This window comes from Streptopelia decaocto (genome assembly GCF_964273445.1).
Source record: "Streptopelia decaocto genome assembly, chromosome: 16".
NCBI classification, from domain to species: Eukaryota; Metazoa; Chordata; class Aves; order Columbiformes; family Columbidae; genus Streptopelia; species Streptopelia decaocto.
The window spans coordinates 3,399,962-3,422,510 of record NC_138671.1 but is presented as its reverse complement, the minus strand read 5'-3'; the positions used below and the strand labels follow the sequence as shown (position 1 = coordinate 3,422,510).

Sequence of the window (22,549 nt, the reverse complement as noted above, 5' to 3'; positions counted from 1 at the left end):
AATAAAACCCAGTTACTCTCGAGAGCTGGACTGCAAGAGGAAACACTGAACTACGTGGTTTTGTATCTCAGTGCTGCTTTCAAAAGGATTTAGTGCCTGTATTTACAGAGCTATACCACAGCAGCTCTACAAGAACACAAAGATGCTAGTAGTAGGTGAGGAAAAAGTTTAGAGTAATTCTTCCGAGTTAAATGTTAAGCAGAGCGAGGATCAGGATGTTAGAGAAGAAAAGCATTCAGTGTTTGCAGAGTGACTGGGAAGAACACCCGCCAGAGCCACTCAGGACGGCTTGTGCCAGCGCTCCTGGTCAGCAAGGAAGCCCGACAGCACAACGGCCTCTTAAATAACGTCGTACCGTGTCGGTCGCTCCCACTGGGTCGTTCGCGTAATGTGATTTAAATACTGGATCCTTCCAGAAGCAGTCCTGCGCTCCTCCCACCTGCAGGTCAGACAGCGAGAGATAAGGCAATGAGTGGTATTTCCAGGAAACCAGGGCACTAAATGTTTCCAACATAAATGCCAACTCAGGAAGACTTACACTGTTATGAATCACGTCGGCTGAACGAGGTAACAGGAAACAACTGAAAGTTCAACTCAGAATTGATTTTACGTATTCTTCCCTTGGAACCAGGCATAGCATTAACAATATCCCACCTTCGCGTTCAATAACTATTTGAATTCTAATTAAAATCAAATAGCCATCTAAAGAAACTTCTTGAAAACATCATGTTTATTACTAATAATGCATTTAACTTTTTTTGACCACTGATGCTGGTAAGAGCTTTTATAGCATCTTCATGCACTACTTGCTTTCATTAAAAAGCCACCTTCAAATAACATAACTTTTTAATTATTACTTTTGCACTCCAAAACACATGAGGCTATCCAGACAGCTCTGCAGTTACACAATTAAGCAAGCGATATTTAGACAGGGAACATTTTGAAGTGAAAACTTAAAAGCATTTTCAAAAATGTTTTTGACTTCTCCAGACTCCAAATTAACAAAAGAATGCTGTTTAGGATTTAGATGATAATTTAGGTTTTAAAATTAATAATCTGAAAAATCAGTTTCTCCTGTCTTTACCTGCCAAGAATCACATTCAGAAGGTCTGCGTTTGCTCTGAGAAAGCTGATGACAGCACCAGAACCTAAAACAGAGCATTTTTCTGTATTTGCAAAACTGGTTTAGGTGTTAATGATGTCATTAACTCTCACAGGGACAACTCAAAATGCTAAACCCAGCCTTTGGCAGGTAAATACAGCAAATGCTCAGGCTCCATTACCTTTTCCAATCACGTTTTCTTCAGTATGGTTTACACGGAAGAAAAAGCGATGTGTTTTTGTACCCGTGTTTACCCCGCGCAGCACCGCAGCAAACAGCCCGGCCCTGCGCCCGCTGCCTTGCTGCAAAACTGCTCTGTGGGTGAAGTCAGTTTGCTGGCTGTGATTTAATATTACATTAGTTTATCAGTTCTAAAATGCAAAATAAATGTTTTCTTAGACGAATGTTTTAATGCATTCACCCATATACTCCTGTTTTCCAAGAAGAGACAGGACGTGGCTCACACCATTCACTACTCTGTGCAGCCCCGCTGGCTTATCTCCTGCTTCTAAATTCAAAACTGGACAACTTGAGTATGACAATAAAAATAAATTAACCTATTTGTACACTGACTTCTCATCACTGCAAAAGCGTGTCGTATAAATTGTATTTATTTACATCAGAGTGATGTCAGCTTACCCGTCTGGTAAATCATTATCAAATAACCGACTGCAATCCACAACTTGTCCTCCCGTGCCTATTCGGTCTCTGGATTGAAGACTTACTATTAAAATAACAAAAGAATTATTAAAGATGTGATATGTGAATGCAAGTCGGTTATATTTGAAAGACAAATGGTACAACTTTGAGGACTAAGCTGAATGCTCTGGGTATTTTTTCCTTTCCACAAATCAAAGAAAGTTATACAGAAACAGTGTATGTTTCCACACACACAATTCTCTACGTATTTCTTCAAGCTTGAAGAATATGAACGCAAGTTAAGGCAGAAAAAGAAGTGAAGTGTGAAGCTGTCATTACTTTGTAGGACAGACGGACACGGGAGCTGCAGCAGGCGGGAGCCGGCGCTGGGCTCGTGCTGCCAACGGGAAAACTGCTCAGAGAAAGACCTAAAATAAGAAATTCCTCCATGTTTTTGACTCCTCCTTGTGTATTTTGTGCGTGCGTGGGATTCAACACGCACATACACAACAAACCAGGCAAACCCGAACTGCTAGGAGCCCTACGCGTTTGGTTTATTGGCTGCTTTCAAACACCAGGGGTAAGAAGTTCAATGCAACTCTCCCACCAAGCAGCTCTCAGCATCCTCAACAGCCCATGCAGCCCTCAGCAAAACTGTATAACTTTTTTTTAATTTGATTTTTACTTTTTACATGTTTCATTGTAATGGATATTTATTATTTATGCCTGAAGCTTTTGTACTACAGTTATGAAAACAAAGGTTTTTTTAGGGGCAGCTTTTGTTCCCAGTATCATAATTTGCAAGTGTTCAATCTGATAATTTATGACACTTGTGTTCCTGTGGGGTTGGGCTTTTTCTTTTTTTATGTTTTGTTTTGCCTTTAACAATAAAAGGATTACTTAAAAAGCTAGATACGTGCTGTGGCACGCACTTCTTGAGGTGGCACAACTGTACCTCTGGACTATTTCCTTCAAGTCCTACGAAGTGAAACAAATTCACAGCCCTTCATGTAGACACAATCAAACCTTTGTCAACATCACAAAGTTACAAAAAGATGTAGTAGTCCTGGCGATTTTTGCCAGAGAGTGCAAGATTCCAACAACAACAATAACAACGTGTTTGGAAGCTCAGGATTTCGGGCCTGCAAAAGATCAACCCAGGGAGGCCTGGGTTTGATTTTGTGTTTGATTTATCCTAATAAATATTAACTCCTAGTTTTCCACAAACACTAAGGATACAAAGCAACTTCTTACAGCAAAAGACACCTTAGGTCATCTACGATTTTGTTTTTGTTGAAATTAAACTTATTTATTCTTCAACAAGCCCACAGATTCCAAGTTCACATTGTTGCGTGTGGGCAAGGTTTGGCAAGCAATACACACAGACAAAAATGAAACTAAACAAATTACCTCCTCTTTGCCTACGTGAGGACCAAAATTTGTGCACAGCTTCATTTTGTAATGAGTAAGGACTCATTTTTTCTGCACTGCCACATCAGAAATAAAATGGTGGCACAGAAGAGAGCTGCAAGATTAAGACACAGTTCAGGTGCCCTTTGCATCCACTGCTCATGAGCATCCCCTGTTCTGCCCCCTTTCAAGATAACCCAGATATGTCAGGTAAAGATCCCCTTGCTCCCTGTCCCAAATTATCAAGGCATAGCCACTGTGCACTTGATTTCTAAGGTTATCATCTGCTGAAGGGATCAATTACATTTTAATATTGTTTTCCAGTCTTGCGTAGCCTCTTAATTTAAGCCAGTTTATCATCAGAAGGACTGAGAGTGTATTTATAACTTATTCTATCTTATTTATTTTTAATCAAGGTTTCTCCACCACGTAACTACTGCAGCGGAATTAACGAGTTTTATTCAGGCTTATTCAGCCATTCAACAAAACTGCAGCAGTGAAGAAAGATTATAACATAAGGAGATTAATAACAACAATTTGAATTTTAAAGACGACAGGAGCCTCTGGAATCTTACCAAGGATACGTTACATTAAAACACAGGCCTGACTGAGGAAACCTGACCTTTCTGATGATAAGAGCACAAAGCAGAACACGCAGGTTTGTTCTCGGGCTCTGCTCTAACATGCCGAGCTGTGTTTTTTCAAGGTTTGATGGACAATCCGGCAGCTCCTGCTCCTTTGGGGCAGCCCGAGCAGCACGCCAAGGGAGTTCTGGCTACGCCGCTTCCCATCATCGTGTCAGGTCGAGCCAACTGCTCAGTCTAGTTTATACCCACAACTAGTTATTCCTGACAACTAGCTATCTCTGAAATGTATTTACAATGCTCACATCAAATGGCGTTTGCCCAAGGCTTCCCATCTGGTAGCCCAATAGCCTTGAGTCCTTTCTGCTTTGGGGGGTATGATTTGATTTTATTTTATTTTATTTTATTTTATTTTATTTTATTTTATTTTATTTTATTTTATTTTATTTTATTTTCCTAGCATTCTCAAGTCATGCTGACAGGGCACACTGTGCAGGGCAGCAGGAGAGCACCACGTGCACAATCAGGGGACCAGGATACAGGAGCAAAACCAAAACGCAACCCAAACTGACACCATAAGCACCCTAGAAAGGCGACTGGTTTACCCTGCACCCTTCTGCGCAAGCTCACACGGAAAATGTCATGTTCAAGAATGGTCCGAAGTGTCAGCAACGCACTTAATTCCCCATTTCTACCGTCATTTGACTCTCTCGTGCTCTTAATACTGAGCAAACACTTGCAGATCAGACGCCAGACAGATGGTTAAAGCAACATAAAGAGGTAAAGCCCCAGGTATTATTCAACAGAGCACTCTGAGGAAAGCAAACAAATGCACTGAAGCCCTTATTTGCTGACTGATATTTCAATAGTTCTCCCTGTCTGACAAAACAAGAATGCTGCTTGGATATTATTTGAACTGCGAATTGAACACAAAACCCAGCATGCAAATTCACTTCTCTTTCCCTCGTATCCAGATATTCTCATTAACATCTTGCCATAAAGACCTCCTTATCCTGACCAAGGTTTGTTTTTTTACTTCAGTGACCTACTAGACATGTTGCCATCTGAAACAACTTACAGCGCACCAAAAAGAGGGTGTTTTGCAGTTGTTTGTGGACACTTGTTTTTCAGTTTGCCAGCTTCTTTCTAATTCTTAAGTTTTTTAAGGTTTATGAGTTAGCAGAATGACAAAGCACAGTTACTGAGACTGGTGACAGACTTGTTAATAACCTGTGAAAACACAAAAGGAGATGACCAAGTCATCCCAACTCGCTCCTGTTACAGCAAGATGTTCTACTCTTCCACCAAACCTACAAGAAGTAGATTTGTTGGGGCTCTCAATGGCCAAGAAATTTGCAGTCAGTTTTCACAGGGACTTCAGGCTCCAACTGTCACCATTCCATACAGTGCAATTAAAAACTTTCTAAATAACTTTTGTGTTACCTATGGTGTTTTCTGTCCCAACGCTTATAACAATATTTGGGAGTTTTTGTTTTTGCCTTTTTTTAAAATAATTTATTTTTATTGTCTACATACACACTTCTAGCTTGAGGTTCAGATGACTCTGGCACTAGACACTGAATCTGGGAAACACTAACATCTAGGAAGGGTTTTCCTACAGCTCCTATTAAACTCCAAAGAACTAAAAGATATAAAACCCCCCTTACTTACCTACTATCTGTCCTCTGACAGTATCATTGTCATTTGGCCCAAGCTTGCACAGATCCAATCTCTGATCTGCAAAACAAGGGCACAAAGCATAAGTCACACAGTATTTCGCTACCTTTGAAAGGCACACTGAAGTACCATGAAAACCAAATTCAGGCTACTGTAAGCTAGTTAAGACTTCAAGAGATGGGGAAGGAAGCAAAACGAAACATCGTCAGCCAAGAATCCATTTTTCATTATTTTAGATCAGAAGACAAGACTGGACAACTTTTGCTTTAACATTTTTCCTACTTCACAAAGCTCTTTTGACAAATAGGAAATTAAATTATCCTAGATTGGATGTCTACAGTGATTGCAAGTAGTGTTTTGAACTCCCTTCCCTTGTGAAGAATGGCCACTGTCAGAATGCACTCCCAGTTCAACCTCAACACCGGTGCAGCACAGACCCGTGTTCCGCACTAAATAGGGAGAACTGCATAAAACCAAGCAAAGCGTAATGCACTGAAGCGTTCATCTAGTGACAAATATTTAAAAATGAGAACTTCAGTTATGCCTTTATTGCCGAGGAACCTGCTGTTGAAGGTAAAATCACAATGCTTCCCTACCAGCATGTCACTTCTTTCATTATCCATAGAGCCAAGTACTACTTTTCCATCAGAGCAGTGGCCAATTTTGTTAGAAGTAAACAGCGCCCATGAGGATAATGAGAAACAAGCATCTTACATGTTAATTAACTTCTGAAAAAGTAAATAGGAAGTGCTCAAAGTGTTATAAAGCTCTTAATACCTTATGACAAAATTTACTAATTGATTTTGAAGGCACGTTAATTTTTAAGCTACAAATTTGACTTCGAGATACATTTACCCTTTTGTTTACCCATTAAGACTTGCAATTTTGAAGGTAATAGAAAGATAATTTGAAGGTAATAAGACTCTGTCTTCCTTGGGAACTGCAACGCAGTTCAGCACTGACAATCCCCAGCCAGACTGTGGCACTGAAGTGACCACTCTCCAGAATCAAAAAACCAACAAGAAGCTATTCCCATTTGAAGCTATTTGTGCTTCAAAACACCGTTACAAACTACCAAACCAAGTGGAATAGATGAGCTTAGAAAAAACAACAAAACCCCCAATGAACTGTCACTTTTCAGAAGTGGGTGCATGAAAGTTTGGTCTGAAAGAGAAGAAATTGAGTCTTTAGCTTACTTACAACCAGTGTCTTTAAGGCGGTTGATTGCGTTGGAAAGAAGCCTCACACAACCCAGAAAACCAGCTCCCTGCTTTTTATGAATTTTCTTGTGATTCCACACGCTGATTGTTATTGAATCCGACTTCCCAATATATCTGAAAAACGTAGAGAAGGAGCACTGTGAGTGGCACCTACTGAATACTTTGAAGACACTCCAGAAATCACCTTGGGGAAAAAAAGGATTATCAACCATCACATTAAAAATTTAACATACTTTATATCGGCAAGAGAGAGTAAGCTAACGAATCTTTAGGAAGCTAATTTAGTATTGAGAAAGCTTCCGAAAGGTCCTGTTTATAATATACGTTACATAGTACGAATGTGAGCGGTCACGAAACGTTCCCAGGGTATTTTAGCAGAGAGTCGGCGCGTTCCCCGTCTGCTCCGCTCTCTCCTCGCAGCATCACCACGCAAGGCTTTGCAAAGCCCAGATCTGCGTTTCACCGACCTGGGCAAACCTGGACACTACTTGCTTTTTGCTCTTCTATTTTTGCTATTTTTTGTTCTTCAGCTTTGTTCTTCAGAAGCAATTACTTTGTGAACTAGTCTTTGTTTTCAAAACTTTCAGAGGACGATTTCAAAACGCCCAAGATAAATCAGCTATTGCCAATACTGAATTATTATAGTTATTTCAAGTTGAGGAAAATGGATTTGGAACTATGGCTTAGATCCCAAGAACTGCTTGTAGCTCTCCCTTCCCAGATCACAAATTCTGGCCTTCTGCAGTTTAGTTCCAAGTGTTTTTTATTTGTTTTTGAAGGAAAACTGATCAAACAAACTCAACCAATGCCTAAATACATCTCCCCCACTAAGTCTTTATCAGCTTTAAAGCATCTCGATATTTTCATAAGGATAGAAATGATACTGTCAAGGTTGGCAAACCAAACAATTGAACTAACTGTCATGGCTCCAATTGCACCTGTGATCAGGTAAGTTCTCAATTAGCACTTGTCTCATGTTTCCTTTCCCAAAAAGCCGAACTTTGACCACCTCTTTTTCCCACCTGCAGACAGGGACTGACCCAAGAAGACAGACAAGCCCACCCACAGGCACAGACCCACGAGCACGGTTCAAAATAACCTGTGCGCATTGAAAAAGCAAAACAAAACACAAACTTCACACACACACCAAAAAAAAACCCCAAGTTTTTTGAATAGGAAACTGAATTGCATAACATAGGTCAGATTTTTGGCCTCACAACCTTGACAATGCCAATTTTGCATAAAGAAACGAGAGATGAAGATGGGTATTCACGTGCACAGTTGCAGTCTACAATGTTTATGTACTTAAAATAAATTCTTATGAGAACAAGTTAAGTGCACTTAAAAATAAAGACTTATCAGGACCTGTCTTGAATTTTCCACTTTTCCTTGTTGCTTTAAAAAAGTCAAAGGTATATGGTTAAACACAATCTCATAACACAACAGTTTGAATAATATGTAGAACAGCTGAATACACAACAGAGTTTCCAAGAATTACTGTAACATTGTGGGGTGAGGTTCTTGTGGGGAGACGCAGACACTGACCCATCCACCCCAAACAGGTGAGGACTTTATATTCCTGCTCTACCTGCTCTGATTTTTGCACCAGAAAACCCAGCCATTCACGCATTTAAAGGAAATAAGCAAGACAAGCTGCATTTTCCAAATTAAAATGTGTTCTTTTTTCCCAGAGGAGGAAAAGAAATAGTTCAGTAACTGCAAGCTGGCTTCATAGCAAAATGTTTCATCTGTATTTCTGCACAATTTCAGGCATGAAAATACATGGTTGCATTTAGAGAGTGACCGTACGACAAGTTGACATTTCCAATTCATTTGGTGGATAAGTTACATTTGTTTTACATCATCTGGCAATAAAGTTCCAACATAAAAGCCTGAGCTAGGAATTTTATTTGTTATTAAAAAAGAATGTTCCAAAAAGTAAAGCGAAGAAGTTTAAAAACAAAAAAAAAGTGCACACACCATTTTGTTGGATGTTTCTCTCTTCCTCCTCATAATTAAAGTTCTTGGACTTTTTTATTTGTCTTAAACTCTCCCCTACCAGCAATATCTACTTCACAGCTTCAGTACTTCAGAGATAACAGGATTAGTATTAATGAAGCGGAAACCTGGAAATTCAATTTCCGTATACATTATGTTAACTCCCATGTTTCCTGAACCTGTAAAATTAGGGCTCTAGATAAGACTTGGATGTTCGGAAATTTTAAGAAAAATGCCTAAACACTTCCACTACTAAACAAAAATCAAGTACATGCCATACTAGAAACCTCTAAAAGCCCGACGCGCTTGAGCTGGAACGGCCAGATCTGCTGATATGGGCCAAACACAACCCAGAAACGCTTTCACCCAAAATGCAAAAGGGACCAGCTTCAAACTGGTCTAAACAGCCACATTTAGGCAAAGTTGCTGCAAGGAGCTGTTTGAGGGCTCCTGGAGTCTAAGCTAGGATGGGATTGTCTAAACCAGCACTAAGCAGACCTGTCGCCTTTTTTCCCCCCCGAGAAAAATCCAGGATTGTTAGCAATAACTTGGAAAAGCAGAGTTGGAGGGTTGGGGGAGAAGGTGATTCTGGCAGCACAGTGCAGAACATGAAGGCACCAAACTGCACCAGAACCTGCAGCGAGGAGGTTTTGGGAAGAGGAGCAGCTGCACAAGTTAGGTGAGGTTATGTTTGAGAGGTAAAACAAAGGAGAGCAACGAGTCCATGCTGAGCCTGGGGATGCGATGGGCACAGAGATGGGACTAGGACTAGGCTCTGGATGTCAGGAGGTCTGTAAATGTGTTAAGTTTGGTTATTCAAAGCTCTGAGGACACGTCTGAACAATAGGGAAAACACAAACAAGCCTGAAAATAAGGAAGGGGAATACATCCAGGGCAAGCGTGATATTTTGCTGACATTAAACTGCATCCAGACTGCAACTATTTGGCAATTTCTCTCTGGAAAGCCTCCCGGATTCTGCCCCCCGCTACACACACCCATCTGGGCTGAAGAACCTAAGCAACTAATTCAACTGCTCCCCTTCACGCTAAGGTCTGAATTAAGAACCACGTAAGGCAAAAGCAAAACCTTTTTTGTTCTTTATAACACTGCAAAAGTCTCTTCAAAAAAATCTTATATCACAGAATATCTATTACGCTGAATCAGGTTAGCAAGCCACAAAATTCCCTTGGAATTAGCAACTTAATTGAGACATCATTGCATAAATACATCACAACAGATTCATCTTCCTGTGACATTTGCATATGCCATCACATGATATATGAGACTGTTAATTAGCAGCAGTGTTAACCTGTTATATTAATTCCAGGTTGGGGACACTTCAATCAGCCCAGTGCAGCCAAGAGGCAGTTTGACAGCACATAAGCCTATTACAGTTATTTAAAACCCAACCCAAATCCTCCCTGCATCACCAGAAAACCAAGGGCAGCACTTAGATTTTCAGGGAAATGAGAAAGTGGTATTTTTATACATGTATTTTCTACTGAAGCTAATAAACTCGGGATATTTTCCCAAACTGTAAATAGGACAGTATTACAAACATCTGATAATTTCTGTGTACTTTAGAGGATGTCACTTCAAACCTTTGGTTATCACGGTTACCACCTACAGGTCATAATGCTGATTCCATTTGGGATCAAGTGTATTCTTCACAGTATCTGTAGAATGGCATTGGCCAGATCCGTCCACCACAACCTTAGCGAATGGATCAGGAAGTCCTAAGAGGAGGAAAAGAAAAGGAATTTAGCAAATGGATCTGGAGGCTTTAAAGTCCTGTGTCATTCCTTTTTTTTTAAATATATTTTATTTGAATTTGCCTTTTACTCATAAACGAGAGCCATATTTAATGAATGGAAAGAACACGACAAATTAAGCACAGGAAATGGCTAAATTAGCAATTTATTTCACTGATACAGACTAAGAAAAAGTTGTATGAGTAAAATACATTGGGGGAAAAAAAATCTGAACACCTTAACCTTCCTAATTCAGGATTGAGTAAATTCTCAGCATACAAATAACTCAGCAAAAGGCAGAGAAAACAGATTTATATTCTTCCTATTTTTATGATTAACTATTGCCACTATTTCTCTTGTTATTGGTATTACAGTAAATCACCTATAACATGTTATTCTTGCTTTTGTGGTCCACTTTTTATTTTTTTCCTGCTAGCTTTCTACTTCATTTTCTGCCAGTTTAGTACAGTGGAAACACCGAACACGGGTTGAGTTGATCAACAAATACCAGCTCAAAGATGGTGCTGGGCTGGTGATGGGTGATGGGGAAGGAGGAAGAGAAGAGCGGCCAACAATGAGCTTTACTGCACCTGCTCCTTCAACCAGCCCATCAACTGACACATCATTCTGCATCGTTCCTTCTTCAAGATATTTGCTAATTCAGGTCTGATCTCTGAGATCTTTTGTGCTCCTGGCCGGCAGGCGGGTGATCTGTGCGGCCTACGCAGCCAGTAACAGCCCTTCTGCCTCCCTCATCCACCTCTGAGCACTCCTTTCAAAACATTATTAAAATTAATTAAAATATAATTTCAGAGTAGGTATTATGGCAATTATTAATAATTAGGATGCACGTCTGTCTACTGGACAAAAAGTTCTTCTATGAAAAACATTTTAATAAATGTGGGACTAATTGAAAAACATGTAATTTGCCTGAGAGAGTAAATTTGTTTCCCACTGCCGTCAAAAACAGAGAGTGTGTCAGTGTTTTAATTATTATTATGCATCTGTGACGAGTGTCACCTACGAAAAAATTAGAAGCCCTGAAATAAAACAGTGTGAAAACATCAAAGCCCACAGTTCCCTTAATGCAAATATCTTAATACAATGACCACGTGTAAACACTGATGAACAGAACCTGGACAATAATTACCCCATCTATAAACATACAAAACTTCAACAGCTACTTACGGAAAAAATCCTTTTTCACCAAGTTTTTTGCGCACAGTACTGTAAGAAAGACAGAAATACAAAATTAAGTTACCGATTCCCAACAGAAGGAAAAACAAAGTTACGTTACCTGCTGAGCATTCCAGCAAAAGGATCCTTCGTCATTAGAAAATAGTGCACTAGGCAATCCAGGCTTTTCTGTTATCCTGCCTGGAAACTGAATAGGAGTTTTTACCTGAAAAACATTTGGGTGGAGAGGACTGACTTCCAACGGCAGAGTTCTGATGGCTCCTAAGATAGGTTTTATCTCTAGAAGCTGATAATTGTTTCAGGCTTTTTTTTGTTTAAATTAAAAGGGAGGAACATTTGCATTTGTCAGCTAAAAATATGACGGGGAAAACAATCTCATACGGGAATAAACTAAAAATAAATAAGTAAATAAATAAACGAAGAAAGGTCAAAGGGACAACTTTTCTATAAAGATGCCAAGGTACACACAGAAGACTTCTCCTCACAACATGCACCACTGTTCAATTACATCTGCTTATCTATTATCACAGGTTTAGTAAGCAGGAAATATTAAATTCCGCTGCAAAACATTAAAATATTCTCCAATTTCTTTTACAGTAGCTGCCCAAACAAAAGGAAGCGGAGGTCTGTGAACCTTCTCATGGAGATTTCCACCATTAGGGCAGAGAAGCACCAACCTGAACAGCTCTGCATGTCTGCACAAAGCTACACATTATTCTAAATCAATGGCATTAATGTTTCCCTAATTTTCACATGCATAAAGATGTTGATTTTAGTGCAACTGATGTCTAAAGGAATTCAGCACTGTAAAATCAACCTAAACTCTACTCCCAGAATCCCAGAATGTCAGGGGTTGGAAGGGCCCTGGAAAGCTCATCCAGTGCAATCCCCCCATGGAGCAGGAACACCCAGATGAGGTGACACAGGAAGGTGTCCAGGCGGGTTGGAATGTCTGCACAGAAGGAGACTCCACAACCCCCCTGGGCAGCCTGGGCCAGGCTCTGCCACCCTCACCGTGAAGAAGTTTCTTCTCAAATTTAAGTGGAACCTTTTGTGTTCCAGTTTGAACCCATTACCCCTTGTCCTATCACTGGTTGTCACCGAGAAGAGCCTGGCTCCATCCTCCTGACACTCACCCTTTAGATATCTGTAAACATCAATAAGGTCACCCCTCAGTCTCCTCTTGTCCAGCTCCAGAGCCCCAGCTCCCTCAGCCTTTCCTCCCACGGGAGATGCTCCACTCCCTTCAGCATCTTTGTTGCCCTGCGCTGGACTCTCTGCAGCAGTTCCCTGTCCTGCTGGAACTGAGGGGCCACAACTGGACACAAGATTCCAGGTGTGGTCTCCCCAGGGCAGAGCAGAGGGGCAGGAGAACCTCTCTGACCTGCTCACCAACACTCCCTCAGTTTAGCTGTGAGGATGCTGTGGGAGACTGTCAAATGACTCAAGTCAAGGTAGACCACGTCCACCGCTCGGGCATCATCCATCCATCTTGTTATGTCCTCATAAAAGTCAATGAGATTGGTCAAGCATGACTTCCCCTTGGTGAAGCCATGCTGACTGCCCCTAACGACCCTCTTACCCCTGATATGCCTTGAGATGGCACCAAGAAGAAGTCGTTCCATCAGTTTCCCAGGGATGGAGGTGAGGCTGACCGGTCTATAGTTACCCGGGTCCTCCTTCTTGCCCTTTTTGAAGACTGGAGTGACATTTGCTTTCCCTCCAGTCCTCAGGCACCTCTCCCGTTTCTCATACCTGGAGTTGAAGCATGTTTAGGAAACAGACCGTCACATCATGGCCTGCTCCACAAAACACTCAAATAAAGTCCTTAGCATGGTATAATAAAAATCCAGAGTTACTAAAGACTTCCACGTGCCCAGCAATTTAAAGTCTACTCTAGCCATGTACTTGATAACAACTTACAAGACATTTAAAGAAACACATAATAAGAGAAACTTAGAAAAATGCTTCTGCAATTCCTTAAGATTTTATTACACCAAGAACATCCTCAGCCCCAGTTGTCAACAGACACCACTCACCCAGGAGCCAAAAGAGGTTATTGCTCATCCTCCATCTAGTGGTGAAAAATGTCAAGTAAAATACATGCTTGTATAGATTGCCATTTTCTAAAGTATCTCAAAAATGTGTAATTATTTGCACAATTTCACCCATTACAAGCAACGGGAATCGTCAAGTGAAGCCGAAGGCTTTAAATCCAATAGTTAAGTCAAAATTCATCTACAGCACAGTGAGCCATACAGCGTGTTCCTGAAATTGTATAACGTCCAAAACAAAAGAGGTTTGACTAATCTTTTGAGAGAGAAATTGCAAGCTTAACTAATTATAAATGCTTCTTTTCAAAATATTAAGCAGGCCTGCCAGTGCAATTTAACCAAATTCTCATTTTTATAAGATTGGGCACACGTACAAGACGCAGACTAATAACCGTTTCCCCAGCAATTAGCCATGAGTGAACAAACTAATATTTTTGGCTCAGGATTTTCCTCTCTAGTAACCACATTTAAGGAAAGTCAGATGTCAACCCACTCTGGCTTTGTCGGGTTAACAAAACAGGAGAGATGCTGAAAAACCTTCCATTAACAACTCCCTCTCTGCCAGGTATTTCTAGGTGAAAAAGCCCCGGTCCCTGGAGCAGCAGCTCCATTCTAACCAGAACAATCCTCTCATCTACCTCAGGACTTTGTTTTTTTGGACAAAACTTTTCCCACTGGTGGGAAAAGTACCAGAGTTTACGCTTCACTTTTCTAACAGTTTCAACACTGTATTAAACCCTATTCTGAATATTCTGATAACCAACTGATTAATAGCTCCTCGAGAATAAAAACTCCGGAAGTTTGGTTTCCTATGGATTGAGGTTTTGTGGCTGACTGGATGCTGTAGCTTTTCCTCTCTTTTCTTTTGGCGCTGGAGGGGGGTTCAGACGGACACCCTCCCTCCATCCTCAGGTCACTGCTGGGGTCTCCTCTTCATCCAGGCAACCATTCTCATAAAACTCATGGGACTTAATTATCTTAGAGGCCTCTGTCTACGTAAAATCGGAGCCAAAGATTTGAAAACCAGAAAAAAAAAACACAATGAGATTTCTTTTTCATAGAGATTTTCTTTCTCAAAGCCAAGTTAAAATGCTGATGGTTCTGGACCCAAACCCAACCCACGCGGCTGCACCGTTAATAGACCCTCTAAAGTCACAAAGGTGCTGAAGAAGCTTATTTGTTTTCTGTATGTGCTTGTTTTAAAACATTTTTAATTGTTTTTAAATAAAAAAGTTGAGCTATTTAAACTTGCACTGAAGGTTCAGAATACAAACCAGTGTCTGCATATATTGACATTGGTTTGAAAACAAAAAAAGGAGGAAGCAAGGTACATTAAGTGCATCATCAAGACATTAATGGCTCCTAGTGCACATATGTAGATGAAGTATTTATTGCTAAGCACCAATGAGTCAGAGGACAGCTATGTTTTGTATTTATTGCAGACTTCCTGGGTAGTCTGCAGAAAAGAGAACATTAATTTTCCAAAATGAAGGAACAATATATACATGCCAAGACAAACACGCTCATCAGTTTTACATACTATATGTTCATTAAATATCTCCTTATCGCGCCTTATGATCTCATTCTAACACACGCTACTCAGGTCAGTTCACAGAAACATGAAGAGAGCACAATATTCTAAGCTACCCAGTCTCCTTCCACGGCTCCTCTGCTACGCACAGTTCTCAAATACTCAAAAATAGGAATTAAGTGAATCACGTTTGCCAGTTTCCTTTTTCTGATTTATTACTGCAGTGACTGACAAAGAACTGCTTACTGAAAATAATTTAACGCTCGCAAGTAAATGCAGCATATTTAATATCCCCAAACTCCTGTAATCTAAATTATGTGTTAGCTATTAATATTTACATGCAATTATAGAGGGGAATGAAACAACTGGTTGAACGCACAAAAAACCTGAAAGGAACTATGATTATTGAAAATTTGAATTTTATAGAAAGACATTTTTATCATTTTCTGAACTCTTTTTGCTGGCTACTGAAGAACTCCTTACAAATGCTTTTTATTTTGGAATGATTTTTACAGAAAAGTCAACTTTTTATGACATCAAACTGTTGTTATGGAAGGTATCCTATGTTATACATTAACACTGTTTTATATAAGTATTTTTGAAGTATGTTTATTTCAGAATGGCAAGTATATGTGTAACACAAGCTTTCCGTGCTTAAAGGGAAGAAGAAGACGCACAATATGGAGAGAACCATTGGAGGAAGCGGCAATGAAATCGAGTAAAAAGTGATAAAGATCTTTGAGGTGTCACAGAATCACCGCATGTTAGATATGATCTGAGTCTGCACTGATCCTATTCACCTGCAACGGCTGGATAACAGATTTACACCACTTGTTAAAGCAACACTAAGAAAAGAAAATGTTATCTGGATTTAAGGAACTTGGAGGTTTAAGGGCAGCAATCTTGTGTTCAACCCTCATGGTATTTCCAACCTATATCAAACTGTTTAAATCAAATTGTTTATAGCCACTTTGTTCACCACATTCCTTCATACCTGCAAACCAGGGATAATACTGCTTTGTCTCACAGGTACATTTCAGTGTTATGTTACCTGTATGTTTGTACACTCTCATCTACCTGTTATAATGTGTCTCTTGATTTATGACATTATGAGGTTTAAACGTGTTTGCACCCAGCAACGTGAGGTACTAGTACCTCCAGGGTACAGGGTAGATTATCACAATAGAAATACATTGGTTTTTAAATTTCTATATGAAAAATAAACCTTTCTTAAGGAAATACTTTTAAAATGTGTATATTGGAAAGACGTGGAAAGACACAGGAAGACAGGTAAGAAAAGAAGAAGTAATCCCAATGTCAATGGAAGCAGATGAACACATAATCAATGCATTGAAAGCTCAGCAGGTGACGGAGCGAGAAAACAATCCTGTCCCTCATGTGGGACACGCTGAGCACCCAGCGCCGAGGCTGTGGGGAAGGGGAGGACCGGGTCCAGACCTAAGACTGTGTTTACTCATCTTCTGGCTTTTCACTTGTCACCACTAGAGAAAAACTAGTTCGGCCTTCTGAATCCAACCAGCAGTCGTAACATTGCAATTCCTGTTGGTTTTGGGGGGTTTGTGGGTGTTTTTTGTTTGTTTTGTTTGGTTTTATTTTATTTTTTTTTTCCTTCACCCAAGGCTTTTTCTCCCAGAAAAAAATTGCTTGTCCCAGAACATATAACCCGCGGGACAGCGAGCAGGACAGCCTGCCTATCCATTTCTACCACAACAGTTCATTTTGAAGACAAGTCCTTCTTCCCCCTACAGAAACACCATCTTTTAACGAAAGCCATTAGCACTGCTTTTTGTGATCGCATCCCAGTTGTTTGCATGTAATACGCGGCGCAACACAATCATTAAAATAAGTCCCAGCTGTAGAAACACAATGCGGTGCTGTTGCTAATGTGTGTTGTGCTGATAATGAATGGCCGTCTATGCTTTAATCTGAATAAAGCTCCCAACTGCTCTGTCTGTCCTTGCCAAAAATTCCCCTTCCTCCTCCAGACTGTGGTTGCATTCCAATTACTCTGCTGATTGGAATGAGCCTGTTTGGGGGAGGGAGACGCATGAACACACCCCCACCCTCCTCGCCTTCCGACGGGCGCCCCTGGGACCCAGGAATTGTTTGGGGTGTTCCCAACCCAGGGCTGACACCACAGACTTTTCTCCGCGTTGCGTAAAACTCTTAGTAAATTTATGTATTTGTTTTAGAAACAGACATTTGCGCCAAGCAAACAGCACACACCGGGCACAGGTTCCAGCAGGAGAGCTCGATACTTTAAACATCTCTAACAAATTCCTACTGTTTTCTTCCATTGTTGGCACGCTACCCAGAAACTTACGTTTTTCTGCTTGCGTTCCCTCCTTGGACCTGCCTGAATTCCCACATGGAAAGATATAAACCAGGAGGTCTCCAACTATTCATTGAACAAAGGGCTGTAAATAACACCATACGCATTTGCAAATACAGCTGCCGAGGTAAGAACTTTCTCAACTAAGGTTTTGAAATAAAACTGTTTACCCAACTACTCACATTAAATTTTATTTTACAATTAATCTGAGGAATTTTTAGTTTTCATTTCCTTTGAAAGATGTTTTTTTTTCCTGCAGGTGAACAAGTGACGGAACACCATGATAAACTAAGAATTTACTTTCTGTTAATGAAATTTATGCATTTTAGGAAACTGCCATTGATTACTGGCCAAGAAGACACACACAGGTACACCTACCAAATGTATGTTTTACAGGTGCATAGGGATTTTGAGTGAAGAAGCTATTGGAACACCAATGGGTAGGACTGGAGCAGCTGACCATTATTCCACCCGTGATCGCTGATTGTTTCTGGAGCGTTTCACGTTGCACCCAACAATAAAGACTAAAGACACTGCAGCTGTTCCTCTGCCAAATCAGGTCTGGCGATCATTGGGACACAAGGTAGATCAGGAAGCTGAGCTGGCTTAACAGAAAATTCACCTTCTGTGGAGCTGGATTAGTCGGCCATGGGCTCCAGGAGCTGCGGTGACACCGTCCCCAGCTCTAACGCAAAGGATCCATAACGGTGAGGCTCTTCAGCTCAAAAACCAAACAACACACCCACACCCTGCAACATGTTCATTTCAATTCACACTGCTCTTTTTTCCTCCTATCTGTTTGGCAGTTCCAGACATTCATTTAAGAATTTATTTTTATATATATATTTGCCATCAGGGTACCAAAATAACTCCCTAACACCCTTTGGGTTTTCAGAGAAACAATCTTAACCCGAAACATTTGGGTGGAGTTTTATTTGCTATTTCCCAAAGCACACTCAGAAGCACAGAATTAAAGCACAGCAAAAAAGCATTTCTCTTGCAAGTATACAGACAACTGCTTTCAGGCTGCTCTATTTTACTTGCTATCGACAACTGCTCTTTCAGAGTCTCACAAAGCACCAGAAATTTAGAATAACCTAATGAGCTCTAAACTGGAGTTAGTACAAAATACGTAAGGGCCAGCATACTCGTCTTAAAAAAGGTCTAATTATTTTCCCCAACACTTTATCTGAATTTCACTGCTACTCTAATTAAATCACCAACATCATCTTCTGGAGTCGTGAGCGAGCTGAAAGAGTCACCAGTCACTCCAGCGCCTTTTCTTTTGCTGGGACCAGTACAGAGGCAGCACACGCAGAGATGAAGGTGCCACACGGGGCACAGGGGCGCCCAGTTCACCCAAGGACACCAGACAACGGCTGCCGATTTCAGACGTATCCTGCTGGATCAGATTAAATGTAAATACTCTCCGCCATCCCCTAGATCCGTGGTTCTGCAGCGGGGAAGCTCAGTGCGAGCGTTGCCTTCTGGAGCAGCCAAACCTCAAACCACCTGGGTATCACCTGGGCATCTTCTTCTGAGGCAAATTAGGAAATACAGAACCTGATCCCTTCTGCCTCGGAGCTACGGGAGCCGGGACAACGTGGAAGGGATGGGAACTTCTCTGCCATACTCGTACAGTTCGTACTGCTAGGAAACTCATTCCCAATTACCTTTCAGAATTATGAACCTAATTCTAATCTAATGTAGATTTAGAATCATGTACTGATTCTAACTGTCTTACTTGGACATTAGAAGGACTTACTATACCTTAGAAGGACTCAGAAGTCCTGATGAATCTTTAAAGTGCTATTAAATACCAACCCACCAGGTTGAAAAAAACCCCACCACATTCAGCTCCAAGTGGCATATAAAAGCATTATTGGTAGGTTGATATCCAAACAGAAGGCAGATAGCTTTTAAATAAACTATTTGACAAGACATATTAGGATACCCATAGTATTAGAAAAATAATTTTACCAAGATTTTCCTTCAATAATTGCTAAAATTCTAAATTGTCCCATAAACAACATTTCTGCAAGTTCAACACAAGCCAGATGTTAAATCCTTAATGCACTGCGTGTGAAATGCAACTCATTTCAAAGGATCACACGCACCTGCCTATACACATTGTCAGTTAGAACTCTGTGCCCGAACAAATCAGAATTATTCCTCGGGGACTAAACAAACAAAACCACAAGAACTTCCATTCAGACACCAAACAGCTATATGGATTATCCAGAAGTCAAAAATGTCCTAATAATGCAATATACTTTGAATCACTGCAAAACACACCAGAAACTAACACAGTAACTACATTTTTCCTTCCAATAGACTCGCTGTATTAAATTCTGCCTAGAGGGTTGCGCTTTGACTGGTTTTTCGAATCCTAGACCCACATTTCTTGCATGTAATATAACTAATTGAGAAACGGAAGAAATTAATAGAGACGCATCAACAAATACAAACAGCTAAAGCCAATAAATCATTCATCTCACGCAATAATAAATTCTGGGACAGAGTCTCCAAGGCTATTTTAAATTCCCGTTAGGGGGGAACGACACGACAGCGACTCGAGACTCCGGCCGTCTGTGCCGGGGACGTCTGAGCGACTCGTGGCCACGGCCAGATGGAGCCTGCCCACATTTGCCATGTTTAGACTCCTGTTTTAACATCACCACGTCTACTTCACAGTATTGTTTTACTGCAAACAAAAGGCTTCCTTTTCCACTTCTCCTCCCTTATTCCACTCCAGGCCAAAAGTAAAACAAAAAAAAATCCCACCCTCCCGCCCCGCACCATTGAATTCTTCCTTGGAGCAGCTAACGCATTCACATTTCCTAGATCCATTTGGCGATGGGCTCGCTGCCACACACGTCACCAGCTCTATTCATGTGTCCGGTTTATTTGATACGCCTGTCAAGAGGTGAAGGAAAGAAATTCTGCTACCACTTTGGCCACGAAGGTAGCGACCCCTCCCCGGGCATTGCAGATCTTACCATGAACACACAAGCCTCTTTTATAGAGATTCATCTTTGAACCAGTGCAACTGAATCTGGAGATGCAAAACCTTAAGTTGAGTTTGTTTTGCCTTTTTTTTTTTGCTATATAGCAAATATGCGAATTAAACCTGAATGCTCCAGGATCAAACCATCCCCAGCAGGGCTCTGTGTGAGCACGGGCTTCAGCCGCAGCCTCAAACAGCGAGAGAGGCAGAAGGAACATGTGGGGAATTCGAAGCAAATAAAGGCTGTTGTGAATATTTGCACATCCTGGTTAGGTGGGGATGGAGCCTCCCAGACCAGCCAGGATGTTTCTGATGCGTAACCTTCACACACTAGAAATACCACTTCACTTCTCCACCCTGCTCCAGAACGGTCTAACCCTCACGCATTGTCCATTAGCCAAGAGCTGAAAAACCGCTGCGGGACCATGAAGTCACCAGAATACAGCACTTACACAGACTGCGCACTGTGCTGGGCAGTTGGGGGGGATGGACAGACACAGCTTTGCACTAACAGCTATTAAAATACTTTAAAAAAATGTCAGCAAACACCAATTTTCAGACCAATTTCAAAGTTCTCTCCCGTTTCTCAAATTTGCAGTAAGAATAAAATTTATTCTAAGTTTATTCCAGCAAACAAAACCAGCGTGGGAAACAGGAATCCATCAAATACGAGTGAACCCACCAGCTTTGCTGTTCCATTTGCTGTATGATCTTCCCAATTACAATTAAATGTATTTCATCTTCCTGCAGTACGAAAAACGTAACTCCCATTAAGAACTTCTAAAGTAACATTACCAAGATTCACTAATCTCAAGCTTGCACAGGCGGTTATCATATGCAAGTGTGAGCAAAGAAAACTCTGTTACGAACATTAACACAATTATCCTAGAAATACAGAAATAAAATAGTATTTAAGAGCTCAGGCAAAGCAAAGGGGGTAGTCTTGTCTCAAACACGTAAGAATCACAGTGCTACAATCTTACCTGAGTTTTAAAGACTTGTTTGAAATCCCAGCAGCTGGTTTTTAACCAAGACCCAGCTTAGATCGAAGTGATTATTCCAAAATTACCAACTTGCAAAACCACTTTGGGAGCACAGGATTCTTCCTCTGAGGATGGGTAAATAAAAAAGGTAACGTGGACATTTTCCCCATACATTTCTCAGTTTGCTTTGAAGGGAACAGGGGTGAGGGAAGGAGAACATGAGAAACAAATTACAGCTCTGTTCTGTCTGATGTATTTCATGCACCTCTGAAAACGTGCTGGAGGAAAAACACGCTAACAAGAAGCAGAGCCCTCGGATTTGTTTCACTGCAATAAAACTCTTCACTCTCTGAATGATCTATAGTAGAGGCAACGACAAAAGAAATTCATGATCTAATTACCAACCAGACAAAAAAATGCCCTGAATTTTAAAAAGGGCTTCAGACAAGAGGCACCTGCAACTAACCCAGGGTCCTGGGGCTCAGGAACTGCGGATCCAGCAGCTCTTGGGAGCGTTGCCATCCCTGTCGGGACAGTCACACACTACATTAAACAGGAAGGCGCAAAATCGTGTCTCTGCTGCAAACACCATCCTACAGGGACACGGCTGCTGCGGGGGGGGAGGCAGGAGGAAAAGAAACACACACACACACACACACACACACACACAGAAAGACACCAAAAGCATGCACATCGTGAGTTATTCTCCTGCCACTCTTCAGCAAAATGCTATAAATATTAATTTTATCAACACAAATAAAAGGATTGTCAGCTGCTAAGAAACAATTCCCAAGCCATGACAACAGCTAAGGTGACAACTTCTGTAAGGGGGAATAAAAAGTGAGTTCAAGCATTTCAAATATACAACTGGAAAGAGTTGAGGGATTTTTAAAAATCATCCCCTAATAAAATTTAAAGACTTCATGAGGATCACGATTTCAATACTATCACTAGTGAAAATCACTAATTAAGTAACCACCTTAATCTAAACTCCTGGTTCAGCACAGTTATGTTTTACTACTACATCTGATGCACTGAAATC

The 22,549-nt window shown here is 40.9% G+C and overlaps 1 protein-coding gene across 2 annotated transcripts in view; it reads right to left on the bottom strand.

The window, feature by feature from the left end:
* SMURF2 (SMAD specific E3 ubiquitin protein ligase 2) overlaps positions 1-22,549 on the bottom strand; it is a 57,129-nt gene that overhangs the window by 17,942 nt on the left and 16,638 nt on the right. For both annotated transcript variants that reach the window (XR_014185522.1, XM_082067088.1), the window contains exons 2-7: positions 11,571-11,609; positions 10,259-10,367; positions 6,613-6,746; positions 5,407-5,472; positions 1,742-1,826; positions 356-439 (exon numbers count right to left, since the gene is read on the bottom strand). Coding sequence is in view for 1 of the 2 variants with exons in the window: in XM_082067088.1 (XP_081923214.1) it covers positions 356-439; positions 1,742-1,826; positions 5,407-5,472; positions 6,613-6,746; positions 10,259-10,367; positions 11,571-11,609 (517 nt within the window). In the remaining variant the exon portion in view is untranslated. The remainder of the gene's footprint in view (positions 1-355; positions 440-1,741; positions 1,827-5,406; positions 5,473-6,612; positions 6,747-10,258; positions 10,368-11,570; positions 11,610-22,549) is intronic.